We start from the raw sequence: 25,186 nt of genomic DNA on the forward strand, positions 1-25,186 counted from the left end.
GCGCCGATCCGGAAACAAGAAGGACAGACAGAGTCGGTTTATGCAGGTTTTCTTTCGGGTGTTGATCAAGGTCGTGTTTGATCAGTGCACACGACTGAACAGTCTTCCCAAGGCTAAAGCAGAGTTCAGTACATACGATACGAAAAAAAGTACCCCTCATACCCTGTATCGTCCCCAAGAATCCCACCACGTTTATTCGTTGACAAATTTTCTTGGCTTATCATCCAGGCAACTCCGACCTTCTGATGCGGGGCCAGTTCAAATCCACCGAGAGAGGTTAGAGGCGGCTTTACGCGGTCCGACAGAGGAATATAGGCATCGGCAAAGATCTTCACTAGATTACCACTAGCTGTTTGTTTAGGTTTCGAAGTGCCACTTAAATCTGAACCTCTTTGTGCAGGTTCAGAGTGTCTAGGTCGCCTTTTGGACGTGGAAGGTGCTGGGCCGGTGTCGGTCGTGTCCCTAGGTGGAATAGAGTACTCAGAAACTCGAGGTTTTGTGCGTCTTTGGGTTGGAGGAATTCGGGGCTCGGCATCATTCGTTCGAGATTGCAGAGAGGGGCCTTCAGAAATCGAATCCAAACCTAAGACAAAGAATTAGTCTCATCACTTCTGAAAAGGTAGATGAGATTCGCACGACTAGTGGAAAGTCCTCCCGTTTGGAAAATGTCAGGTCGACCAGGACGTGACGGAATATTGAAAGAGTCGCTCGGTTTCGGCTTGTGCGGTGTATGAGTACGCGAAGAAGAGGCTGCTCTCCTTGAAGACGAGAAGATCTCGGGTAAGTTCTGGTATGAGAACATGTCTGACTGGACGGGAGGAGGCCATCTTCCAGAATTGAGAGACAGTTGCGTATCCGAAAAAGTATCGTCCCCAAGCGATAGCCGTTGGAAACTGTCATCGAGAGAAAGAGTGGCACCAGGGCTAGAAAGAGGCAAGTTGTTCGATATCTGAGAGCTGTTCGTACTGTTGATAGGATACTCACATCGCAGATCTAGAGGTAAAGTTGCTCATCCTCGGTCATGAAATCTGTTCCGACTAGTAGTTGGCCAAGAAGAAGTCAGTGAATCAGGGAATGGCGGGGGCTTTTTATTTCGAACGACACGTGCTAAACCAGAAACAAAGAACTTCAGAGAACAAAGATAGAGGACTTGGAAAGGCAAGGTCCCGGAATGTTAGTCATGACGGTTATCAGTAGGGAGAGTGCAAAGCTACTTGAGAGACAAGGTGGTCGTTGGGAAAGATGACTAGTCCTGATTGAAATTCAAGTCGCAGACGTGATGCATGATGACTGACCTTATCTTATCCAGTAATGATGATCATGAGAAGGGATCTCTCTCCGTAATCGCCGGTCGGTTGCTGTCGGCCGATAACCACAATACTTCAAAGCGCTCTTTCAAGCTTCAATCCCAATACCCCAAAATAGTTGGCAGCCAGCTTGTTCACATTAACGTTTCATTATAAAACAGATCGTCAGAAACTTCGTTAGCCATTGATTATCGTTACAACTACGACATACATTACCTTAAATTACTACTTTTCTGGGTTATTAGCGTAAATCTAAATACTTCATCTGCTCATCAATAGGACCTTGCTTTGACTACTGCATCTGCTGTCGACTTTATCGCCTTACTCATCTTCACGACAGCCCAAAGACCATGCACATGATCAGGTTTCCAACCTTCTGGAAGTCGCTCCTCCCCTAACCACGTCAGAAGGTATGGCAAAGGAATACCCTTCTTCACCTTCCCGTCATCCTTGATTCTTACGCTCCGCTCCCATACGCCCAAGATAATAGCCATCTCCCCTCGTGCAATCTCCGCGTGCACAGGATCCATCACTTTCGGTGCGATTTCTCGCTCACGTCGTGCACGCATCCTGCCAACATCCGCCGCCGAGACCAGCGTATTAAGATACTCCTTGGTCGCGTACCGCCTCCATCCCTCATCGAAATCACCGTCATCATCACCAACGATGGTCTCTGAAGAGCAACTGCTGGGCGCGCGAGAGTGATTAATGATTCCCAGCCGTGGTGTGATCAAAGAGGGTGGTGACGCATCGTCTTCTTTCACGTCCTTGATATGAGCCGAACACGCCGCGTTCGTCCTCCCGTAACCCCTGACCTCTGGCAAAACGTCACCAACCAGATTCTCCACCCAATCGTGATTAATTTCAATGTTGGGATATTTCAAATTAGACGGACAATCTGCGTGCACGAGGCTTGCATCGTGTTCTACGCCACCATGCCGGTCGATGAGACGCAAGTCAAGGACGCCAGGTTGACTAGTCGATCCATCCGGATTACGGACGGCAAATCGTTTTGGGACGTTGAATGGTAAACAGATGGGTAACCGTCCGATGAGCAGATATCCTCCGAGTGTGAGCACGATAGCAAGGGGTGTGGAGAGACCGTAGCAAGCTTTTAGGCCGTAGAAGATCGTGAAAAAGGTTAGATTACGACCATCGCGTGGACTAGGAGGAAATCGTCAACACGACTATTGATCAAGACAAAAAAAAGAATAACTTACATGTATCCGTGGTTTGCCATAGTGTTCAATGCAGGGCAGACAGAACGTACGTCGCTTTTCTTAGGTGGTGCATATTCATGCTCGCATCGGGCGAGAGATGATTTCATGAGGTTATGAGCAAAAGACATCGGACATGTTTGCGAGTCGGAAATAGGGGGATGTTCGGGGGGTACACCGTAGGTAGAATGAGTCTTTGGATTCGTCGAATAGAATGCACCGTAGGAGGACATTTTTGAGGGCAGCCACGGATACTTCACCAGGACAAAACCTGGGATTTATATCTAGTCGGGATCGGTGTTATAAAAAAAGCGACTTGCATATATGTAAGTAAAGGGACACTACCTGTCATAGCCCATGTCCTGAACTAGAACCAATTATATTGACTACCGAAAACTCCACTCAATTACCCACAGAATCACAACATGAAACGGTGATGAATTGGTGATGAAACGCAAAAGAGTGATATTAGTATCGCTGTATTCCATGGGTACTCCCTTGGAGATCAAAGCATCGCAGCTGTGCGGCAGAGCAGTGAAGTCGGGATAGGATAGTGGTAGCCTGCCGGCTCACCGCACGGATTAGTACCGTGTGAGCACCTTTAGAATTAAAGTCTGGCGTCTCGGGACAGTGGGCGTGGCATCCGTAAGAAAAAATCAGGGCACAGCCGTCGATAAAGGCGAGCCCCATACAGCAAACAAAATTGAAAATGGACGGCGATCGTCGGTTCGGGGAGGGAAATGGATTGCGCGGAGGAGCATGACGGAACTTACGAGCGGTAAGAAAACTGACACTGGAAGAACATCAGGAGGGGAAAAAGAAACCAATAATAAGCACCTGCACACCCGTGTCCATCTACAATCGCTCGTAGATAATCCCCGATATTCCAATTTCAAGGGGAACGACGGACTTGACATTCATCACATGAAGGAGACTAAAAAAAATGGGGTACAGGTACCTGTCAAGAAGAATTAGCTAGCTGTCATGGGATGTATTCAAGGAGAGCACACCATGTGGATGTATGCTGTCTTTACTTCTGGCCAATAACGTACTGGCCCGAGAACAAGGAAGTCAGGTTGACAGCCGGAGGGGGGTTCTAACGCGGTACATACGCTCAACAGTGCTGATGCGAAAGGACCCAGAAATCAACAGTGTAGGTATCACAACAACGTTAACGCTCGTACAATATTTCCCAGTCGACTTCGGTCCCAGACTCACGTCTCTGTGCTCAACAGACGAGGAAATCGTGGGTTGTCGCGGATAAGCAGGCCAACTGCTAACGAACCTTGAACAAGGGCAAGGAAATCGGACAGATTCGAGTTTAAAACTCGCCCTTTTACTCGTTTCCTTTCCATGATCCGACTAAATAGCCTACCCATACGCCCTTATTGCGCTTCTAAACTCTTGGTCGCCGGAAATTGAGTAACGTATCGCAATCGTTTTTGCGAGTCGAATAGAAGGAAATGTCCAGGTGAAAAAGATGAGTGGCAATAGGAGGCAAGTTGAAAGAGGTGGTCGTTCACAACTCAGGAAGAGCTTGCGTGGGAGCGCGCCCACTTGCACCCACGCAGACGTTCCAACCAATGAGGGATCTCTTTATATATTGGCAATGTTTGGCATGGCTGAATAGTCATTTCGAGTTTAGATGTCTTCAAGAAACAAGCGGGCATCTTGGAGGCACGATACAACTACAGCAATTTAAAGGTAAATTGTTCAAAGATCCAAAACAAGATCTTCCGTGCCACCAAGGCTCCCCGAACTAGTTATACTTTGTTCTACATGGCGACGAGAGGGGGGTGGGGGGGGGTAAAGGGCGGCCTTTTTGAATAGACAGATACGAAGCGCGGACGAATTCATAGAGTTGAGCGGTGCTAGGTACCAGAGCAAATTAATAGCCTCGTCGCACGCGGTTTCATGGATTGATGAGCACAACTGAACGGCTTTCAGAGATAGGTCAGAAACACTCGAGGACTTTCGTCGAGAGTAGCGGACTCATCGATAAACTCCAACTTTGGTTCTATTTTCATTCAACTGCTTTCGAAATGCCAAACCCGTGCAGTACATAGCGATTGCAATAGAAGACAATCGTGTAACAAATATTTCCGGGTAAACTCTGCGAGGATTTAAAATGGCGTCAGTGAAATGACAGATCTAGAGTCGACCGTCCCCACATGATGCCGCGGGATTACTACTTAATTCGCACAACCTGAGTTGGAAGAAAGCACCGCCAACGAAGTATGAGGAACTATAGTCAAATCTTTCGGATTTAGATATCTTCCATTTTGATGGATGAAGTGGGCGATATTGGTTGTCCCGGGAGGCTGCCACTACTAATCATTGAAGATAAAGATAAAACGAAGAGATACCGGAAAATTGCCTCCGATGATGCCTTTCTATCTCCAAGGTCCGGTAATCAAGCTCTTCTTGCGCTTTGACCGTGTATTCTCGGATACAGCATCATGTCATGCATTGGCTGGTGTGAGAGTAAGGAGTGCAGCGTACGGGTCTGAGTGGATACGTCAAGGCAGCTTTAGACACCGCATCCACAGCTTCAAGAGCGAGTTAGAGACAAACGACGGGACCGCAGTCCCGCCTGCCTTTGGAGAAAGCAGACACAGGTATCACCGGAAGACCTCGGGGTATCGATAGCTAAAACTGCAGCCTGAGCAATGAATTTGACATTGGTGAGAAGAAAATCCATAACCATGTGAGTTTGAACTTGATGGTTTAGATTGCCGTCTTATCGACCTTCGAGGTTAAAATTAAAAGCCTGTTGATTGACCGGGGTTAGTATGTCGGCATTGCAATGAAGCGGTTGAAGCTGTTCACAGAAGCTTCCTTTCTCGCTCTTCTTACCACCTCGAGGTCCGTGGTGAACAAGGTCGTGGAGTTGTCGTGGAATGTACATCTTGACAAAATAATGATAAGTGAGGTTCCAGATGTCTTGTGGATTCCGATGAGATTTTCTCTCCGACAGATGCAGACACCCTAGTTTGAAATGGGATTGTTGTCTTCGGCGCGGGAGGCAGTGGAAAAGGAAATCTCCGAAGGTCTTTTGATCCAAACACACTAGATGAAAATCATCTGTTAGTACCGAACGACCGCCGTGGCTTGAAAATGAGAGTGTTATTAGTTGTAAATTTGAGATCATGACCAGCCAAAGATTGTTATGGAGGATGAGCTGGGACTGTCCGCGTCAATGACGAGAAAAAACCAGAGCAAAGCGAACGAGAGGAGTAACGTACATTTGCTGCTGACGCGGGGTCTACGGAACCGCCACCATTCCCTTCATGCGATGAGACTGACACGATGAGGTAGACAGTCCGTAGGCAAAAATATCGATTTTGTTGCTAAACAGAAAAACAAACGGAAATAACGCACGTGAGACAACCATAACTGGCTGAACAGCAATAACACTAGACCAATCATGACCAAGAATGTCATCAAGAAACAACTTAAACCAGAAGGTTGTTCCAAGGCGATGAGTTCACCGAAGTTGTGCACCGTCGAGCATCCAACGTCAACGCTGGGACAACAAGACCTTTCAGTCGTCGGGTGCAAGCGTGTATGCATGAGCATCGCGGACGATGGGCGTCCGGGGTGCGGAGACGATAGAACATTAAACATCTGGGAAGACAGGAATGGAACTGGGCTAGCATGCGTATCTCCCCACTCCATACAAGATGAGGAGCCAAGACAACGCTCGAAGGCTTCCAGAACTGTCTAAGCGACTGCGAGCCAACGGAGGTCTGACCGTGTAACGTACAGACTCGTTTGATAATGTCGTAGTTGAGGATAACTATGATTTCCACGTCCTCTTCCGTGTTTACGTTTGTACTCTTTCTGTGGAAAAGAGTAGACCAGTTGTTTGGCACCTATGAAATTATAAGAGATTTGAAAGAGCGTTATACCCAACACACGCACGTTTCGCAATGTTCATGATCCTCTCAAGATCACCGAGCTGGTAAATCCTTTCGTCAAGTTCGTCGTCGTTGTTGGCTTCAAGGCAACTTTGTGATCGTCCGCAGACCACCAATCTATCCGCCCCTTCTCGTTGCAGTAATCTGAACCAAGGAAACAACAAAATCCTTTCCCCCCGGCTAGATTCGTAGATTCGCGGAGGAATACGATGGAAAGGAACGAGCGTTTTGGGTGCGCTTCAGCGTAGCACGCCTAGGCGAATTCTCCGCCGGGAACATGGCATTGAGCATCGGCCATGACAGGTTGAGGTGGTAGAGGACCTGATGGCATTGTTAGATCACAAGTGAGCATACGGTGCCAAAACAACCGGGAGAACAATATTGGCAGGTGTTGGAAGGTGTGCAGATCATTTAATAACCAACATCCCATCAATATTCGTATCTGATCGCCTCATACCCTCGCAATAACTGGAGATCGCTGAAATGGCCCAGCAGCACCTGCTACAACGTTGACCGATGGTGAATGGTGTCACACCGACCGAACTCATCGTACCCATTCGCATCGAACTAGGCTCCACAGACCCGGTTTGAAAGCTCCTCGTAGAGCTGTCTGTCGAATCCTGCGCGTTCGAGCTTCTTTAGATGTATCCGGGTCGACGGGTTCACTGGGGTTTGGCCGGTTGCATTGTCGCTGTGAATGTAGACGTGTACAATATGACATGCTGCTTATAGTTGTCCAACACGCGTATAGGAGGAGAAAGGCGATAACCAGCACAACCAACATCCCAACAGTGATGGAATACGTATTTGGAATCGTGAAGTAGGTCTTCTTCGTCATTAAGTGAGTCGTAGACTGGGTCGTACTATTAGGGAACGAGACCTGACCAGATGTGGAGGATGAAGTATTGGAGAAGAGCGCTAAACGTGGACCTATCCGACGAATTGGCGGAGTCATAACGAAGGATACTTGTTGTCGCCACTGCCGAAGCAGGGAAGGGTTTTCGGAGAGGTGAGACATGAAGCGTGAAGTTTCGATTTCTTCCAGGCTCGTTTTCGGATGCTAGACCATCCCTCCTGATTTGGGGGGGGGTATTAAGCTGCGTGTTGGTGTAGACCTAGATGGGCCAGTTGGGCAATTTGGGCTACCGGGAAACTGGGTGATGATGTGTAGTGGCGACGCATGCTTAGGATCGCCCAACATGCCCTGCTTTGGTGGAAATCTACCTGTATCATCGTTCTCCTCTCTCGACCTCGCCTTTGTCTCAATTCCCAACCCCTTATTTCTCTCTACATGGTGTATGTGGGCCAGCGAAGGTCGCTGGCAGGTACGTACGAGTCCGAGGTCACAACGGATGTAAGTGCATTTAGGATCAGACAGCCGCCCTGCAAAGACCGAGAAGGAAAATTACCTTGAAGCGAAAGGTCGCGTTGAAGAGAGTGACTGTGAACAAGGTCACTGCGATAAAGCGTTGTGTTATCGGACTCGTAACCCGATACCCAAGTTAACCCAGGCGGCACAAGATACCTTATCGCATGATCAACGACTTCAGGTTCGGGTGCTTTGGAAATGAAGGTGCTTTGGATTGAACTTTCGGCAGAAATTAGTTTAGGAAATGAGGCGTAGATGACCCTGTGCACATTTGTTGTCGATGTGGCAAAGGAATCCTGACACTATTTCTAGTTAAAGGAGATTTGACCAAAGAAAACCAAAACGAGGAAACGAGGGAAATTGACAGTGGGAAATCGCTAAGACCCCTGCTAGCTTGACTACTTTTTAAGCACTGAGCCAAGAGAAGGGATGGAGAGGAGATGATAGAGCGACAGTGATGGCAAGCGCTAATTCTCTTTTGCCCGAAATTTGAATCCCTACACGCTATTCACATGGAGTTATTGGGCGCAATCTGGTGCACTATCTTAGTATCTACGAATATCTACCCTGTTATGTCACGGCTGCGAGATTGGCAATGGTCCAACAATTTTGTCGATTTTCACTGGGGCTAATCCATTATTATCCAATGACTGGCGCCGCAAGTGGCCCCCTCCCTCGGTGTCTGTAGACCTCTCGGGATTATTCAGGCCATCAGCAAAGTGCAGCGTCGACATAGCTTGTTCGACATTATCTACAGATTTGCTCTGTGCAACCCGTGCGATGATGAGCGTCGGTGCCAGTCCCTGTAATGAGGACCTCAGTCTCAATTATCCCACGAGCCTGTAGTAGTGAGTCCAGACGCACCGACATCAGCGTCGAGATTATGGAAAAGTCGATGAAATTCCGGAATTGGAACACTTCCACATAAATTAGGATCTGTTCAATCACGCGGCTTGACCCATAGAGAACGCCTGATTCGATGCTGCAGAATGCCTTCGTTTATGATGGACTCTGTATAGATGAAAAAGCACCGACATGATAGCAACAATCGCCCAATACTTTGCGTTGATATGACTTCCCAACACCTTTCTTGCTTGGCGGCTGATCCACCAGATCCGGCCACCTGCCCGAGAGTTGGTATATGAAAAATTGCTCGAGGGACAGAAAGAGAAACAAATTCTAACCTGTCATGGACGCTAGAAGAACTTGAAATATTGCAATGGCAAGGACTGTGTTGTCAGTCATCTGAGTGACCATCACCGCTATGTGTATTGGTAAATGAGGGAGGTTATACGACGCCGCTTCGACGAGGCTGGTTGAAAGAAATAGTCCTGTATGGCGTAATAAAGTCTCTGCGTCAGTTTGTATGACAGTGCATGATAGTTAGCAGAGAAGAATGACCGTTTAGAACTGTAGCAATGAGTACCAAGGAATAAAGCACGATTTTGTTCCTGTTCCACACGATACAACATCGGTGAATCTGAACCAATGCATTCAGTGAGCCTGTCCCGACTCTCAGGTTTGCAAACTTTTAAGAAGATGGACATACGAGCATCCAATCGGCAAGCGTGCTGTCATGCCCTAAGGTTCAGAGAGCTGTCTCGGTAAAGAGCTCAGGTCTATAGGACGTACTTCATAAGAGGGGAGGATGTGTCCAAAATGCCACTATAAATAGGAACAATGTTGGTGCGTGCATGAAGGTAGGAAACGACTTTGGAAAGTTTAACGACTCACTTCCAAACGGTCTTCGCGTCATCTTGGATCCTATACTGGCGGAACCGGTCGTAGTCTCTTGTCTTTGCAGCGTCGAACTCGATTACGGCTTGGCGTGTAAGTCCCCAAACCTCTGTGGCAGTAAATAATGTTGCCAGGACAAACAGGGACACGCTCCCAATGAGATAGACATTCGAGGAGGCTAACGCTTTGCGGCGACTAACAAGGGAGTGGACAGCAGAGATGAAAGTAGGGATGTAGACACCTGTTGTCAACAAGGCCTGTTCATCAGAGACTGACATCGGTCAACGGAATGGATAGTTCGAGGATCTCACCGTAAATGAGCGTCATCAGCTATGTACAGGCATGAAAGGAAATTGGAATGTCAGAACGTGGACAGCGGTTTGATCAGCGGAATACAATGACTGACAGTTAGAGTCAATGTAGGATAGATGATGACATGGTAAGGCGTCAAGTAAGGTTCCAATAGGATTCCGGTGTCGTTTGAGGAAGACATTTATAGCACGCTAGGAAGGAGAACGCGCTGGAAAGCACAAAGTTTATAGCCAACGCAACACGCTATAAGTAGATACATTGAAACACCGAAATTAGAGACGAGAACGGAAATCTTACCTCAGAACTCCAGTGGAATCTATCATTTGTTATCCTTCGAGATCACGACAGCGCCAATAGTTGAACAGATATGATAGAAGATTACGGTCCAGTGTTCCGATCGGGCCCATCGGTTCGGTTCGGCCATTTTTGGGTTCTGATGGCGTTCGGGGACACGTTTCGGGTCGGAGGAAACCACGGTTTAAACAACTTGCTCGTACTTTTAAGGAGTTGCATCTTGATAGAAATGATAATAAGGTTCCAGATGTCTTTTGGATTCTGATCAGACTTTCTCTTTGATGGATGCGAACACCGTAGTTTGAAAGGGTGTCTTCGGAGCGGGAGGGTGGTCGTTTGATCAACAGCGTAGAAGACCCACAGCATTCCGCGCTTAGAATAGTCAAACATTCGGTTCTCGCCTGCATCACAGAAGAAATGTAACCCAGACATGGAACTGTTCAAGTCGACGATACTCACATTCACGCGGGAATCGTTGCAATTATACTGTTCCAGCCCACTAGCGTTGACTGGACCTTCGAAGAGGATTCGTCCACGAGGAGAGAAATCAAGCAGCGGCACTGCGGTCCTTGCCGTGGGTGATTATCAGTGTTGACATTGACTGTCATCAGCGATACAGCATCATGCCTGTTCACATACAATGTCGGCAACAGAACGAGGTAGTTCCTCACAGTCTCGACCAGGATACGATTCTCAGCCCTTCACGGGCCTCATCTGTGGACTGAGACCCGACGCGATGTCTGAGGATCGACCAAGCTCTGGAAATTCTTTGCCCACCGTCACAATAAAAGGTATGTTATCTTGACCTTTCGACTGATGGATGCTAGCTCAAGACTGTCAACAGCTGTTCGAGTCGAGGATATACCAGTACATAGAGCTGCAGAACTGTTATTGACGATCAAGTACGGTGGAATCAAGCATAAGATAACGAGCTGGAATACATCTCGAGGTCTCTGGGATGCCGCTATTCAGATACGGTGCGATATTCGTGTTTCTTGCAATTTTCAACTCTCATATCGAGTACATCGATAGAGAACCAGAAGCAAAATCGGACTTCATTCACGTTGAACTCCGTCAACGAAAGTCACAGAATCTGTTTCGAAGTAACATCGTTGGAAGTGGGGAATTCGAAATTGATCACCTATGGAAGTCGGCACGGGAAGGAACGCATGGTATGTTCTTCGCTCGAATCCTAGTTGGACTCAATCTGAGTTCATCTTAGAGTTCAGAACGACAATTACGGCTAGCGACCATCATTTGAACTTGAAAATCAGAATGATGTTCGAGGTCACTCTCAGTTGCGGATCCGGAGACTGTTCAAATTCGCACGACAACGCACAACCAATACGACAATTGACCGACTTGAATGACACTCCCTCTGGTATACGAAGTCCTCCAGAACCACGTCTATCCCCGGCACGTTCAATCCTTCCAGACACGGCCGCCGAAACTACAGTGATTGTCCCTAGCTTACCTCCGAAGGCTCCCTCAGAAACCCTAGGAGTGACCTTGTCTAACATACGGCCAATCACGGACATGCTGGAACGTTTGGCACAGGTATGCTAGTTGTAGAGTCTAACCTCGAAGTTGTAATTCTAACCCTTCCTCGGTCGTATAGGTGCACCCCATCGCCGAGGTAACTTGGTTTGTTGTTTCAAGCGCGTACCGTGTAAGAGCCTGTCCCCATTTCATCTGGACTTTGAATTGAATCGCCCTTCATTGGATAGGCAATCACAGCACAGTATGATAGAGATACGGAAATCGTTCAGCTGTATGACGCAATGTGCAAATTGTATGAAGCCGCGACGAAGGAGGATGTGTTGAACCGGCACGCTGAATTTTCCGCGTTATTCGATGCAATGATCAATCAATCGATCGAGTGCTGTCTGTTCATAACGAATTACAGTTCTGGAGGTTATCTCAGTACGAACAATTTTTTAAATCCTCCTCTCAAGAGCTGATGTGTGGGTGTGCATATCAGGACGTCTGATTGGCAACATCAGTGCCTCGGAGAAGATCCAAAAGTTGAACACGGCGTTGAGCGAGCTGGAGGCGCGGTTCAAAGACGTACAACTTCGAGCTGTTACTGCCACGGTGCTGGCTTTACGTCCTCAGCTGGAGGTTCTAGGTACGCTCCTCCCGCGTTCGAATTCTTTGTATAAATTAACGCCATTGGCCTTTATAGGATGGAACACACACCTGCAAGCACTTCGTATCCAACAACTGAGGCCACGAGAGCCTTGTCTTTTAGGAACTCGTCGTGAAACATTGCTCAAGATTATGGACTGGATTGCCAGAGGCGAGGAATCTGTCATGTGGCTTTCTGGCGTCGCTGGTTGTGGGAAGAGCTCAGTCATGGCATCCCTCAACAACCATCTGATCAGCATGGGATGTACTAGTCGATTGGCCGCATTCATCCGCTTCGACCGTTTCGACCTCAGTGACCCCTCGGGTTTCGTGAGGACACTCGCATATCAACTGGGGTTATTCGATCAACGGCTTGGAGAGCTGATTGCAAAAGCTGTCGAAACTCGACCCCAAATCGTTGGTCATACGCAACTCTTGGACCAGCTACATGTACTCGTCCTGGAGCCACTACAGACATGTATATCTATGCAGGATGAGGGTCCCATTGTTATTCTCATCGATGGCTTCGATGAATGCATGCAGGAATCTGGTGGCAGCGATAGCTTCCGTCAATTACTCGCGCTTTTCTCTGACCCTCAAACCTTCGAGTCTTTCCCCTTTGTACGTTTCGTTATCGCAAGCCGTCCTGAGGACCGTATTCGGCAAGCATTTCGCCATCGGAAACACATTCAACACTTTCCCCTTGACATCTCATCTAAAGAAACCAAAGCCGATATTACTCACTACTTCAATGTGAAATTTTCCGAAACCTGTTCCCATCACCCACCTTTTGCCAAGCTCTGCGAGGAGTTGAATATCGTTGAACAACTTTCTGAGCGAGCTAGTGGGTTATTCATATGGGCAGCGACGATCTTCAGATTTCTGGATGGATATCCGACAAAGCAGCGTGTCAATACCGTGCTCTCAATTTCCCCACCTGCGGATGCACTTATCGCGCTCACTGACCTCTACCAAAAAATCCTCGACAGTATTGCTAAAGAGGGAGGCGGAATCCAAAACCTCATCGTCGCAGTCTTCGGTTTTATCATAGCTGCCGGCAACATTTACATGTCCAACCGTGCTTGCATAGAGGGAGGACCCGCCCTTACACCCTCCATTCTTTGCCACTGTATAAGGCACTCAGGCTACGACATGGATGACAGCGACATTTTGCTGATACTTTCGAAGCTTGGTAGTGTCTTACGAGGTGATTTGGAAACCGATAAACCGTTGTATCTTCTCCACAAGTCTTTTGATGACTTTCTGAGCGACTCGGAACGCTCTGGAGAGTGGTTCGTCGACGTAGAAAAGCATTGGTCCCGACAACTGGGGTTTTCCTGTCTGTCTATCGTCCACTCCCACATCCTTACCGACACTCCTTCATATTCGGAGGTGTTTCATTATGCCAGTTTGAACTGGGCCCCGTTGAGTGCAACAACTGGTTGGTCAGGCATCGAAGAAATACCTTCATTCCAGGATCTCTTTCGTGAGATGATGGAAAGGCATTTGCTACGTTGGATATATGTCCTTCACCTAATCAAAGACGATTGGTTCAGGAGCCAAACGCACGATATTCATTCAATCACCTTTAGGTCGCTTCGGCGGTTGTTTGATACGGTGGGTCATGAACTTCTTGTGAAATAACACGAAGTTGACTGTCTACTTTCAATCCAGGACGATAAACAAGAAATAGCGATATTAACAAGACAAACTGTTTCGTTCCAGGATCGTTTTACGGACCTTCGTGTCAAACTGATTACACTCAACCGTGCACTCAAAGCATTCTTTCTCTTCTTGTGTAAAGCTGGACCATCGACTCCGATTTACAAATACTATGCACGGCAGTTTGTGCAGATCGCAAAAGGGTCAGCCGACTTTTCCGAGATCCTGACAGTCATTGCAAGTGAGGTGCGATTCCACTTAGTTTTCTTTTGCTTTCTTGCCCCGTTTGTAGCATGGCTGATGGACCCGTCCTATAGAATACGTTGCAATCTTTCGAAGAAAGACAGGATTCAACTGAAACGTTTATCTCTGGCATCCCGGACAATGTCGACGAATTACTGGATAATGCCTGGAATAGTTTTTTTGCGAGTTGATGTCATTTTGTCTCAATACAATAGTGGATTTGGACGAATCATGGTGGTGGAATATACGACCCCGTTATTAATACACATTCCATCGGGATGTATGCAAAGTTCTAGACACGAATTATGTACATTTAGTATAACTGACTTGCCTTACGTTTCCTAATAATTTTGGCTACAGAGGAAGAAGTACTATCTAGTAGTTAGCGAACATTGACACACCACGCAACCACACATGTGTTACACACCTGATTGGAATATAGGCACAGTATACAGGACCTGTCTCCCAGCCGTCGGGCATAGTCCATTCGGCGAGCGACGGCTTATCATCGATGCTAAGTAACACGTAACGCATCTCTGCTGGCACCGGTTTCAACGACCTCTTCAATTCCTTCAACATCTGAACACCTCTTGCCGACCTTCCATGGCGAGTCGCACATGAGATTTGAAATACCCACAATATAGAAGTGTTGTTGCGCGGATTTTCATCGATTAATACTCCGTCGAACAGCGTGTTACTTTCGGAAATCCACCGGACATTTTTCAGATTAGGGGCGTTATCGGAATGGATGATGATTTCCCTCGTACGAAGGCTACGATATTTGGCGCGGCGAGTCGGCAGCTCACCAGTTGTGAAAATATCGTTGGTAGTACCAGAACTTGTAGGTTTCTGATACATTTCATATAGTGGAACTGGTGTCGGTGGGTGCTGAGAGGCGAGATAATTGTGAATAATAGGTTCAAACATCCAGACTAACGTCTGACCGTGTTCGAGCTTTCGGTATAAGAGACAGTTGTCAATGTGTGTTTGTTTCTCCAGTCTGATCATGAAGAATTCCTTTGCCAGCTGGGCAACATGAGTCGACTTGAAGTCACTGCACCACAACCCGGGACCGACCGTGACTTTGTCGTGGACTCTTCGTCACCACCGTGTACGACAAATATCTAGCTTGTATTGCTGTCGAGGTAGTAGGTGAACTTGAAGAGCTCCAGAGTTGCAGCCATGTCCTCCCAATTACACTTCCATAAAGCCTCCTGCATAGCATAGTCGTTGTGCACTCGTAAAACATATGCATAAACATCCCGCGGCACCAAACCAACATGATGGACGGCATCGTCGATCAACGTGGACAGGATGCACTCCTCGTCCAACTGATCTAATGAACAAGCTGAAAGCTTTTGAATCGTCGCACGTACTCCAGGGTTATTCTCATCAAAGGTTAATGCTTTCGAGCTCGCTTTGCTGATTTTTTGCTTGAGGACAAGCTTGGCTTGGTGGACGCCCCGGTAATCAACCTCAATCCCATTTCTGATGCTATCCATTAGGCGTTTTATGAATTCGTCATTACGAACGCCTGCTTTACGAAAACTAGTAGGCTTCGTCATCTGCACTGTTACGGCGTGAGATTCCACTGACATAAAACTCACTTGTCAATGAGTTCCCTCCTTGTCCATCTTGGAATAACGATTCTGGTGCAATGGTAGTTGACCTTTCTAATCCAGGACGAGTGTTCGGGGATGGGGCTGGGAGAAGAGGCTTGAATTATTACCCTGTTTCCCTTGTATAGATCGATTGGTGGGTCGGTCCCTTTGCTTGAATCATGGTTCACGAATACTAGCAAACACACAAGAATTTTTGGATCATTTGCGATAGGAAAGTACTCGAGAGCCATCTCGGTTGGAATTTCGCAGGCGTAGACCCTTTTATTGAAAAAAATATACGCCGAGTCCCCTTCCACATAAACGATCGGTTGCGTCGGTGTGCGCCGCAGAACCGCTCGCATGAGGAACCAGAGTGCTACGGTTTTCCCTACAGAATAAAGTTATGGAAGGAGCTACGAAATGGAGACAACTGCGTACCTGTACCTGACTGCCCACTAATAATGACATGCCTCCTCATTACCATGGTTTGCATCCATACAACTTGGTACAAATCCTCAAAACAGGGTCTCGGTTGAAATTCCTGCCGTTGCTTCGTCGGAAACGAGAACCGTCCGTCTAACGAGTTGGATGGGTCTTGCGCATTGTCGTAAAAGTCTTGCCAGTCACGAACAGAGTCGCCTGAGTTTGTTTGAAAAGTGTTGGGATCAAAATACCAGTTTGCCAGATCTGTTTTGTTTTGTTTTAGTGGAAGGTCATGGCAGTTCGATAAAGAATATCAAGTACCGCGGCTGTTCCTACTCCACTCTGTTATCTTCATTGTTATGGCGGCGCGCGTATAAGAATACTCGAGTTCCAGGATTCGCGCACTGGCGCAATATCTTGCAAGCAACGTTTCAGGAATAGAGAGAAATAAAACCGGAAGAATAGGGGAATTTGAATTTGAATTGGATCGCACCCAATAGGGCTGCTCAATTCTCAAATTGACCGTCGCTAAATTGACCGTTCACGACCATCAACTGACCATTTGGCTACGATTTCAAGCTCAGACAGGGCGGACGGTCAAAATTTTAGACGGTCAATTTTAGAATTGAGCAGCCCTAATATTTCGTCATGTTCCCCTATGTCCGCTGAACTTGCATGTTGAAAAAATACAGTTCAATATTACTGTAGTACAGAATAATACTACTCGAGGGTTCTGTACGGAAGGATTTTCCTGCCGTACACCCAAACTTGGTGACTTGGACTGTCACGGTCATCATCGATACCACTTCGGATTTTCACTGGCTTTTCAGCGATACCAGAACCCGAAACACTTTTTAGGATTCAGGGAGACGTGCATCGAGTTGAGAATGAGGGGAATTGAGGGCGAAAGATGCCAGGTGCGCTCTTGTGTACAATCTCCGAGACCAATCTGAGTCTCTGACTACCGACCGTCTTTAGAAGTAACAAACCGATACAGCGACATGATGGCATGAGTGACCAAATCCCAGAAGATCACTGTACGACAACTCAGAAGTCTCAAATCCGTCCGATGTCTATTCAGAAATTCAATCTGTAACTTACGGATCATGTTCAGAAGAGATCCAGGTGCTTCGGGCTGTCTGCTGTGAACCATAACCTATTCAGCTCGTTCAAGCTATACGATCGGGCAGGTGGCGGATTATTCCTGTAGATATCAGTTTGAGAAGAGGAACTTACCACTGCAATGGGGGGTTGACCAGGTACGGCTTCCGGTTTCTATTTCCACGGGAATTTTCAACGATTCATGCATCCCTCGTAGGGTATCTTTCATAGATCTGCAAACTATTGTTGAAGTTTCGACGCTGCTGGAGTAGCCGGTCACGAATCGATACCAACCATTTGTTTCGGTCCCTGATGCTTAAATACAAAGGAGGTTAGGGTGAATTCGTGTACGTGTAATCTTTATGGACGTGCGTCTCTTCTTTCCCTGCCATACGTCTAGATACTGACCTTTTTCTCTCCAGTGGGCGAATAGGCTGCTATGAGAAATTAACAGCTATAAAGGTGAGGTTGAGGCGGGTGGTGCTGTCAATGATATGCGCTTGGACGACAGGAAGAACGGGTGAATGGATTGAGCTTTTTCGAAGGAGGTCTGTTTTTCTCTTCTTTCGCTTCCTCTTCGTAACCCAATCGTCATTTCCTTGCAGATTTCCGAAATAACGAGAAAGAAGATTAATTAATGTTCTCCATTCCATAGTCATGCCTCGACGGTTCCACACTTCGGAGAGTTGCCCACCGACATCAACGACTTGAATCGTACGCTGAGGGATCGGACACAATCGACAGTCACGGACGAACATTGTAGGATAACTATCGCATCATAGAACATATCTCACACCTCAAGAGTAAGCGACACGCCTCTAGACAGCTTACTATCGCTGTACCGACGATTTTATCAGCCCTCCATTCCACGTCCTGGTTGTCGTCATCTACGACTCAGCCACCGTTATCGAAGGTGGTGCACATGGCCAACTCGCCAAGAAGCACAAGTCTCGTGGATATTCCTGTACCTGGCGTTCAGAGAGCACCCCTTTTCGGTGGAGATGTAGTAAGATTGAAGGAGCTTTTCGCGGAGTTTGAGGAGTTGGCAAACGGTTGTAGATGGACGTGTTACCACTCATCTCCATTAAGACGATTCATTCAATCACCTTTGAGTTTCGGTCCCTTCGGCGGTTATTCGATGCGGTGGGTCAAGAAATTCTTTCATCCCTTGTACAAATAAAACGATGTTGACTCAGGCTCTCTGTTTCAATTCAGGACTATGGACAAGCAATAACGATGGACCTGCGGTCTTTTTTCGAAGAAATAGGAGGTTCAAGTGATATTCTGGCATCTCGGGCAATATCAAGGAATTGTTGGATAACGCTCGGAATAGTTTTTCCGCGGATTTGAACGAATTATAGAACGAATTCTTTCTCTTGCTTGGTTCATACGGTGGCGAATGCATGCATTCCTACAATGATATACACGGTAACACCGGGGCAACCATCTAAAGCTCTGCATAGAGGGCAATACGGGCCCTCTCAATATTTGTGAAAAGCAACCACGAATATAACGAGGCAACTTGTTTACATGCTACACAAGAAGGACGATGTAGTCAACTCTTTCAAATCATGCCTATTGATACATGAATCACAGTTGCAGGTTTAGAACACAAAGTAGCGACAAAACGCCGCGGCTATTATCGCACACAGACATTAGTTAATAATAGTTAGTTTTAACACGAGAAGTTCAAATCGATTTGTGCTCCGTAACGTCTCTCCACCAACCGGGCAATATGAATCGACTTGAAGGTGCCATACCACGCCTTGGGACTGACCATGACTTTGTCGTGAACTTCCTCGTCACCATTGTGTATAACAAGCAACTGTTGTGAGTTGCTGTCGAGGGCGAAGGGCCATCTGAGGGACACAAACCCTGAAGCCATGTGCTCCAGATTACAATTCCACAAAGCCGCCTCTATAGCAGTTTCGGACCGTTCCATAACAAATGCGTAAACATCTCGAGGCGCCAAACCAACGTGATAGATCGCATCGTCGATCAGCATGGATACAATGCATTCATCGTCCATTTGCTCTAACGGACAAGACGGGTGCTTTTGTACAGCTGCCCATACTCCTGGGTAGTTCTTGTCAAAGAGTGGTTCCGAGAGCGCTTTGTGGATTTGCAGGTTGAGAAAATACGTGGCTAATTGGATAGCACCATTATAATCCTTGCATTTGATGAATTTTATGAATTCATCATTACGGATGTCTGCTATACGGAAACTAGGACCCTCACCATCTACACTGTTATCCACTGGCACACAAACACTCACTTTTCGATGAGCTCCTTCCTTGTCCATCTTGGAAGGGTTATTCTGACGATTCTGTAGTTGACCTGTGTAATCCAAGATGGGTATTGACGGATGGGACTGGGAGAACAAGCTTGGATTACAATCCTGTGTTCCTTGTACAGATAGACCGGGAGTTCTTGGGGTGCTTCGCAATCTAGGAATACCAGTAAACGCACGTAGATACTTGAATTCTTCCGGTAGGGAAAATTTGGAAGATCCATCGTGGTATTCGCAATGTAGACTTTATTATTGAAGAAAATATGAGTTGATTCCCCTGCCACATAAACAATGGGCTGTGTCTGTGTGTGCCGCAGAGCTGCTCGCATAAGATACCAAAGCGAAACAGTTTTCCCTACAGGATAGAGTAAGTTGTGGAAGGGGCTACGAAGTATAATGCTACATGCCTATACCCCGTTGCCCATTGATAGTGACATGCCTCCCCATTTCCATAGTTTCCTTCCACACCTGTTTGTACAGGTCCTTAAAACAAGGTCTCGGTTGAAACCGCTTCCCTTTATTCGTCGGAAAAGAGAACAGTCCGTCCAACGAGTGAGATGTATCCACGGCATCTCTGTAAAAGGTTTGCCAGTCGTCATCTGCTGTTTCGAGGGCACTAGCATCAAAGTCCCAGTTCTTCAGATCTTTTGCTTTTGTTTTAGCAGCACGTCACCGTTTGATAAATGATATGAAGTACCGAGGCTGTCCCAATGTGTTCTGGTACAGGAATAGAGCTTACTCTCGCTTTCCCCTTCTCTTTTTTCCTAGATGCCCGTAAACCTTCTTCCTCTTCCTCTGCTTCCTCCTCTTCATCAGCATCATTGACGCCATCTGAATCAACTTCAGCTTCTGATGCGGACGCGGCGCTAGGAGTCCGTCTATGAGGTTCACGAGCACGAGTTACGCGGACTGGAGAAGAAAGGGCCCCGTGAGATCGAAGTATACGAGTCGGAATCGCCGTTTCATCGACGTCCATCTGCGTGTCTCCAGTCCTAGCTGAACTGGAGGGCGTAGTACTCTTAAGGGCATTCCCTCTTTGACGACTACTTCTGATCCTAGGAAATTTGTTCCTCGCTGCACTAGCGCGGGTGGTACGAGGAGTTATACTCTTGCTGGCAGCGAGAGCCTTGCTACGTGTAGTGCGAGTGGAAATTTCATCCTGAGAACGCCGATTACGGGAAGAAGGAACAGCGGCCGCCTGACGCATCCGCTTCGTAGGTTGCTTCTTATCCTCTTCGTCCGCTTGCTCGCTGTCTTCCTCACTGTCAGTTGCAGCTGGCTGGGTCCGTTTTCTTTTTCTGATACTCGAATGATCTTCATTCGACTTGGAGGTTGTCGCTCTCGCTTTTTCGTTTTCTTCTACAGGTGCTGGTTCACATCAGTTTGAGCTGCAATATATATAGCGAGGAAGCAAAGCATACAAGTTTCGTCCTCCCTAAAGAGTCTTCCCAATTCTGCAAGCATTTCGTCTCGCCTCAGGTTTCCCCATTTCTGAACTCCTAGATCTCGAAGAATTACACGGAGACTAGTTCTCGAGAGTTTTCCGAAATTTCGAGACCAATGCGAGCTCATCGTGGGTGACGGTCGTCAGGAAAGATTCAAGACCGTGTTTCAATGAAGAGGGGCCTGTTGCTATTAGGGGTGTTGCGGACGCCGGTTACTGTAATTTCAAATTCAGATATTCTTCGATTCCTATTCCTTTCTTTCACCAAAACTTTCGTCTTCCCATCAAGCTGGAGGCCAACCATCATCGCAATGTGAAGACGAACAGTTCTTGCACAGACTTGAAAACCCGAGATGCAAGTATGTCGAACTTGGAAGAGGAAGATGGCGTAGGATCTTCTCGTATCTTCGTTCTATCTCTTGACGTCGCCGGCTTGTGAACGATTTTCCGAGGGCGAACACCTTGCAACCGCTTCGCTGGCAGTGGGAATTACGTTACGGAAGGATTGGCCGTCACAACATGATCGAGATCCCCCATGTTTCCACTCGCACACCATGTCAGACTACTCTAGTACTCACGACACTCCGCTCATACATCGGGAGCCCATGACTCGGTTTCGACGCTTGGAGCCATATGCATTCTAAATCTAATTCTCCATTCCGCCTCCGCTTTGCCCGCTCCACATGACCACACGGACATCCGTTCTACGCACCATCGACCATTCACTGTTTCTTGCGACTGAGGCGCTAAGGCGTCGATTGAAGGCCAACATATTGTTGAGGAACATACACGACGTTTGGTTTGGCGCACGCCGGCCACGCATGCTCGCCTTTACGACTGTTATCATTCCTTCTTTTCTGTTACTTCATGCTATTTCTGCTGGTCAAAGCATTTTTTTCGCTAATAATAACGTGTTCTCACTATCGCTAATAGTGAATGTGTTATTTTTGGGGCTGGGGAGGCGCGTCAGATGGGCAAAGCGGTTACAATTCACACGTCACTCGTTATTCTTGTCAGTGTCATCAGTTCTATTTCGATAACTTCCTTTCTCATGTCATCGACGGGTTATTCACGTTCCTGCCAGATCTCGAAATTAGGTTTTCGGCAAAAGAAAAATCTGAATGTTACGGTGGTGGCTGATGGTGGAGAGCCTTGAGAATTGCGGTAGAGGACGCGTTACGTTTGGCTGGGATGGACTTACCTTAATAACATTCATCTGACATCGTGGCGTCCGAAGACCTGGATCCTGATCCCATGTTGATTCAACCGAAATGTGAACACCGTCATCGCCTACGTTGGGCTCACTCGATTCTCTTTATCTTCGGATTCTCTCTTCCACCGAGAAACCCAAAAACCCATGTTCACCATCTCCATCTGGATTCCTCTCGCTATTTTCTCTTTGGCCTTATCGTTGCGCCTCCGGCGGCGAAATGCTCTCAACGTGTTAAGAGGGCCTTCATCGCCGTCCTATTTATTCGGTAAGTCGCACGATCCCTCGAGAATTACTCGCATGTGCGCTTACTTCCGAGTCGAGGTTTTGAACATGACATTCAAGGTGCAAAGATTATGCATATGTTATACGAATGGTCGAAAGAATATGGTACCGCTTACATGCTGCCACTTTGTTTTGGCGTACGTTACTTGTGGATATGTCTTCCGTTGAACCTTTTTAGGACCATTCCTGAACAAATGTAGGAGAAAGTACTCGTGCTTTCTGACCCGCGGGCAATTCACGCTGTACTTAACGACTCGGTGTACAGTTTTCCGGAGACTGGCGATCTTAACAAGACGTTGAACATGGCTTTTGGGAAGGGGGTGATCTGGGCTACAGGTCAGTTGATTCCATTTCGCTCCAACCGTTGCCTCGCTGTATACTAAGGAGATAAGGCGAGAATCATAAGCGACATCGAAGAATATTGAGTCCAGCATTTTCGATTAATCATATCAAGGGGTTCCTTCCGCTCTTTCATAATCACGTTGCGCATGTACGTTTCGATCCTAAATTTACCGACACAGAAAAGCAACTGCGATGTTGACCTGCGACTGCCACAGTTATCCGAAAAATGGAATATTCAGCTACAAGGCAAAAGCCAAACATTTGACATTGTACCCTGGGTACATAAACTCGCGCTTGATATTCTTGGAGAGAGTGAGTTGTAACCAGTCAATTCTTAATTAGGCGCTTACTTTCCCTTGAAGGCTCCTTGAATTATCGCTTCAATGCTCTTGATAACGAGCCAAATGAGCTAACAAAGGCACTACATGACCTCGAGTATGTGGTACCTCCCTGATTGAAAACTTAGCCATCTTCTTTACTGACTACATAACTTCCCTCGACAGAACGACAGAACCCGTACCAAGTAAAATGACGACATTAAAGATGTCATTGGAACGCCGCATCCCACCTACGATCGCGTCTTTGAAGGCAAAATATTTCCCAAGTCCCAAGGAACGAGTGTCACAACGGTATATGGAGGTATCCCATGCGAAAGGAAGAGAGGTCATGGAAGGTTTAGGGTCGAGTTCGGAAGGTCTCGCCTTGGCTGATAAAGATATATTGAGTCTTCTGGGTAACTATGAGCACTCTTTCCGATCGGACTGATCCTTCTTGACATGGAACATTTCTAGTTCGGGCCAATGCAGCGGAAGACTGGAACAAAAGGTTGACAGACGAAGAGGTGACTGCTCAGATTTCGTGAGTATCTGAGCATGCTGGTGCACGCGATATACAAATCTCATCCCGAGTTATTGTGAAAGGACGCTCCTCCAAGCAGGACATCATACGACGGGGTATATGATAGCATGGGTTCTCTATGAACTTGCGACTCACCCGAAGGATCAAGCAAATGTCTACGAAGAAATCAAACGCGTTCGCGAGAAGAACGGGGGAGAGATTTTATATACGGATTACGACTCGATGAACTACTTAACATCAGTCATCAAGGTTAGATGGACTTACCCGAAAAACGAGGCATATCGGACTCACGTATCTCATACAGGAAGTCCTCCGTCTTTATCCTATTCTACCCACCCTAGAACGAACGGCGTCGAAGAATGCCTTGCTTCCACTTGACTTCCATGTCATTTCCCCTTCGGGAAACAGGATAGACAATATCCCAGTCGGGAAGGGGCAGAGAATTATAGTCGATGCCGCAGGTTATAACAGGTCAGTGGTTTTCTTTATTACCACCTTTCGTCCGGTAAAATCTCCTCTAGACTTGAATCTGTTTGGGGAGATGATCCTCAGAAGTGGAACCCCAGTCGTCACGAGCACATTCGACTTCAGGGAGGGAACAAGACAGCTTCCGTCGGATTATTTGCCAACCTCCTGTCATTCAGTGAGCCTTTATCAGTTTCCGGCGGAGAATGTAACTCGTTTACTGAGACTACTTCAGGCAGTGGGCCAAAAGGGTGCATTGGGTAGGTGGCCAGTTCATTCGTTGAATCTTGATCGAGAAAATTACTGAAATACATATTTTTCTCATCCAGATGGCGTTTCGCGTACGTCCTCGTTGCACATCTGTGCTTGGATTTTCATAACCGTCATCATCCCTATCTAGATTAATGGAGATTCAAGTCGCCATAACCGGACTACTCAAGAAATATGAATTTCGTCTTCCACCTGAAGTAGAAATTGACCCAATTACCACATTTATTCTAGTGCCGTCCGTCAAGGGAAAGGAAATGGAGGGCCCCCAACTTCCGTTAACGGTGACTCCGAGATTGTCTGCCTTTGTGGATTCAGCGGAAATGCTCTGAAATAATAGTTCTTGTGTGTCCAAGTTCGTTTTGATTCGATAAACTATATTGGAAAATCTGCACAGTATCGTCTAGTTGTTGGATGTTCTTTGTTGTATATAACAACCCAATTGCTAATGTAATAAACTCGTCATCTTCGTACTGAAGCGCAATTCGTAAGTTAGAGTAGGCCCATTGTTCAAACACACTGTCACTCTGCTCAAGCCGCTGCTGGTGGATGTCAAGAAAAAGACTGTTTCTTGCAGACCATATGTAGCACTGCCAGTCACATCTCTTCTGAATCTTCACGCTTGTAAACCAGTCTGCATTCACAACAAATCGAAAAAGTTCAGACCACAGGCCACAATTGGCTTTCCAATGACAATATTTATTCAAACTTC

General features: G+C 47.0%; 11 protein-coding genes across 11 annotated transcripts; 3 read left to right on the forward strand and 8 right to left on the reverse strand.

Moving 5' to 3' along the window:
* Positions 1–1,579: 1,579 nt before the first annotated feature.
* E1B28_003426 (uncharacterized protein) lies at positions 1,580–2,757 on the reverse strand (the record flags this gene model as incomplete). Its single annotated transcript, XM_043160406.1, has 2 exons — positions 1,580–2,471; positions 2,528–2,757. 2 exons carry the CDS (start codon positions 2,755–2,757, stop codon positions 1,580–1,582), a joined length of 1,122 nt encoding a protein of 373 aa, XP_043002363.1.
* Positions 2,758–5,286: 2,529 nt separating this feature from the next.
* On the reverse strand, positions 5,287–5,918 carry E1B28_003427 (uncharacterized protein; the record flags this gene model as incomplete). Its single annotated transcript, XM_043160407.1, has 4 exons — positions 5,287–5,294; positions 5,354–5,705; positions 5,770–5,825; positions 5,906–5,918. The coding sequence occupies 4 exons, from the start codon at positions 5,916–5,918 to the stop codon at positions 5,287–5,289; spliced, it is 429 nt and encodes a 142-aa protein (XP_043002364.1).
* A 2,420-nt stretch (positions 5,919–8,338) lies between these two features.
* Positions 8,339–10,726, reverse strand: E1B28_003428 (uncharacterized protein). The gene is made up of 12 exons (XM_043160408.1): positions 10,616–10,726; positions 10,160–10,557; positions 9,957–10,105; positions 9,862–9,880; positions 9,548–9,791; positions 9,446–9,478; positions 9,363–9,384; positions 9,215–9,293; positions 8,998–9,144; positions 8,849–8,936; positions 8,678–8,795; positions 8,339–8,616 (listed from the first exon to the last, which is right to left on the reverse strand). The coding sequence occupies exons 3-12, from the start codon at positions 10,041–10,043 to the stop codon at positions 8,389–8,391; spliced, it is 1,065 nt and encodes a 354-aa protein (XP_043002365.1). The 5' UTR covers positions 10,044–10,105; positions 10,160–10,557; positions 10,616–10,726; the 3' UTR covers positions 8,339–8,388.
* E1B28_003429 (uncharacterized protein) lies at positions 10,541–14,600 on the forward strand. The gene is made up of 10 exons (XM_043160409.1): positions 10,541–10,947; positions 11,001–11,133; positions 11,189–11,328; positions 11,379–11,713; positions 11,775–11,825; positions 11,884–12,079; positions 12,138–12,284; positions 12,342–13,900; positions 13,958–14,191; positions 14,263–14,600. Exons 1-10 carry the CDS (start codon positions 10,797–10,799, stop codon positions 14,377–14,379), a joined length of 3,063 nt encoding a protein of 1,020 aa, XP_043002366.1. The 5' UTR covers positions 10,541–10,796; the 3' UTR covers positions 14,380–14,600.
* On the reverse strand, positions 14,502–15,196 carry E1B28_003430 (uncharacterized protein; the record flags this gene model as incomplete). Its single annotated transcript, XM_043160410.1, has 2 exons — positions 14,502–14,559; positions 14,616–15,196. The coding sequence occupies 2 exons, from the start codon at positions 15,194–15,196 to the stop codon at positions 14,502–14,504; spliced, it is 639 nt and encodes a 212-aa protein (XP_043002367.1).
* Positions 15,197–15,312: 116 nt separating this feature from the next.
* Positions 15,313–16,151, reverse strand: E1B28_003431 (uncharacterized protein; the record flags this gene model as incomplete). Its single annotated transcript, XM_043160411.1, has 2 exons — positions 15,313–15,736; positions 15,796–16,151. The coding sequence occupies 2 exons, from the start codon at positions 16,149–16,151 to the stop codon at positions 15,313–15,315; spliced, it is 780 nt and encodes a 259-aa protein (XP_043002368.1).
* Positions 16,152–16,864: 713 nt separating this feature from the next.
* Positions 16,865–18,829, forward strand: E1B28_003432 (uncharacterized protein). Its single transcript, XM_043160412.1, has 7 exons — positions 16,865–17,129; positions 17,191–17,471; positions 17,531–17,681; positions 17,736–17,833; positions 17,943–18,116; positions 18,171–18,456; positions 18,529–18,829. The coding sequence occupies exons 6-7, from the start codon at positions 18,236–18,238 to the stop codon at positions 18,545–18,547; spliced, it is 240 nt and encodes a 79-aa protein (XP_043002369.1). The 5' UTR covers positions 16,865–17,129; positions 17,191–17,471; positions 17,531–17,681; positions 17,736–17,833; positions 17,943–18,116; positions 18,171–18,235; the 3' UTR covers positions 18,548–18,829.
* An 82-nt stretch (positions 18,830–18,911) lies between these two features.
* Positions 18,912–19,554, reverse strand: E1B28_003433 (uncharacterized protein; the record flags this gene model as incomplete). Its single annotated transcript, XM_043160413.1, has 2 exons — positions 18,912–19,483; positions 19,552–19,554. The coding sequence occupies 2 exons, from the start codon at positions 19,552–19,554 to the stop codon at positions 18,989–18,991; spliced, it is 498 nt and encodes a 165-aa protein (XP_043002370.1). The 3' UTR covers positions 18,912–18,988.
* A 30-nt stretch (positions 19,555–19,584) lies between these two features.
* On the reverse strand, positions 19,585–20,056 carry E1B28_003434 (uncharacterized protein; the record flags this gene model as incomplete). The annotated part of the gene is made up of 2 exons (XM_043160414.1): positions 19,585–19,958; positions 20,011–20,056. The coding sequence occupies 2 exons, from the start codon at positions 20,054–20,056 to the stop codon at positions 19,585–19,587; spliced, it is 420 nt and encodes a 139-aa protein (XP_043002371.1).
* A 205-nt stretch (positions 20,057–20,261) lies between these two features.
* Positions 20,262–21,175, reverse strand: E1B28_003435 (uncharacterized protein; the record flags this gene model as incomplete). Its single annotated transcript, XM_043160415.1, has 2 exons — positions 20,262–20,971; positions 21,025–21,175. 2 exons carry the CDS (start codon positions 21,173–21,175, stop codon positions 20,262–20,264), a joined length of 861 nt encoding a protein of 286 aa, XP_043002372.1.
* E1B28_003436 (uncharacterized protein) lies at positions 21,025–24,806 on the forward strand (the record flags this gene model as incomplete). The annotated part of the gene is made up of 17 exons (XM_043160416.1): positions 21,025–21,059; positions 21,116–21,929; positions 21,981–22,059; positions 22,132–22,525; positions 22,582–22,679; positions 22,743–22,878; positions 22,935–23,032; positions 23,100–23,196; positions 23,247–23,319; positions 23,388–23,617; positions 23,676–23,742; positions 23,805–23,991; positions 24,047–24,213; positions 24,264–24,385; positions 24,443–24,467; positions 24,537–24,548; positions 24,608–24,806. Exons 4-17 carry the CDS (start codon positions 22,405–22,407, stop codon positions 24,804–24,806), a joined length of 1,632 nt encoding a protein of 543 aa, XP_043002373.1. The 5' UTR covers positions 21,025–21,059; positions 21,116–21,929; positions 21,981–22,059; positions 22,132–22,404.
* Between the last annotated feature and the right edge of the window lie 380 nt (positions 24,807–25,186).

The sequence above is a fragment of the Marasmius oreades genome, chromosome 11 (genome assembly GCF_018924745.1).
Source record: "Marasmius oreades isolate 03SP1 chromosome 11, whole genome shotgun sequence".
Lineage (NCBI taxonomy): Eukaryota > Fungi > Basidiomycota > Agaricomycetes > Agaricales > Marasmiaceae > Marasmius > Marasmius oreades.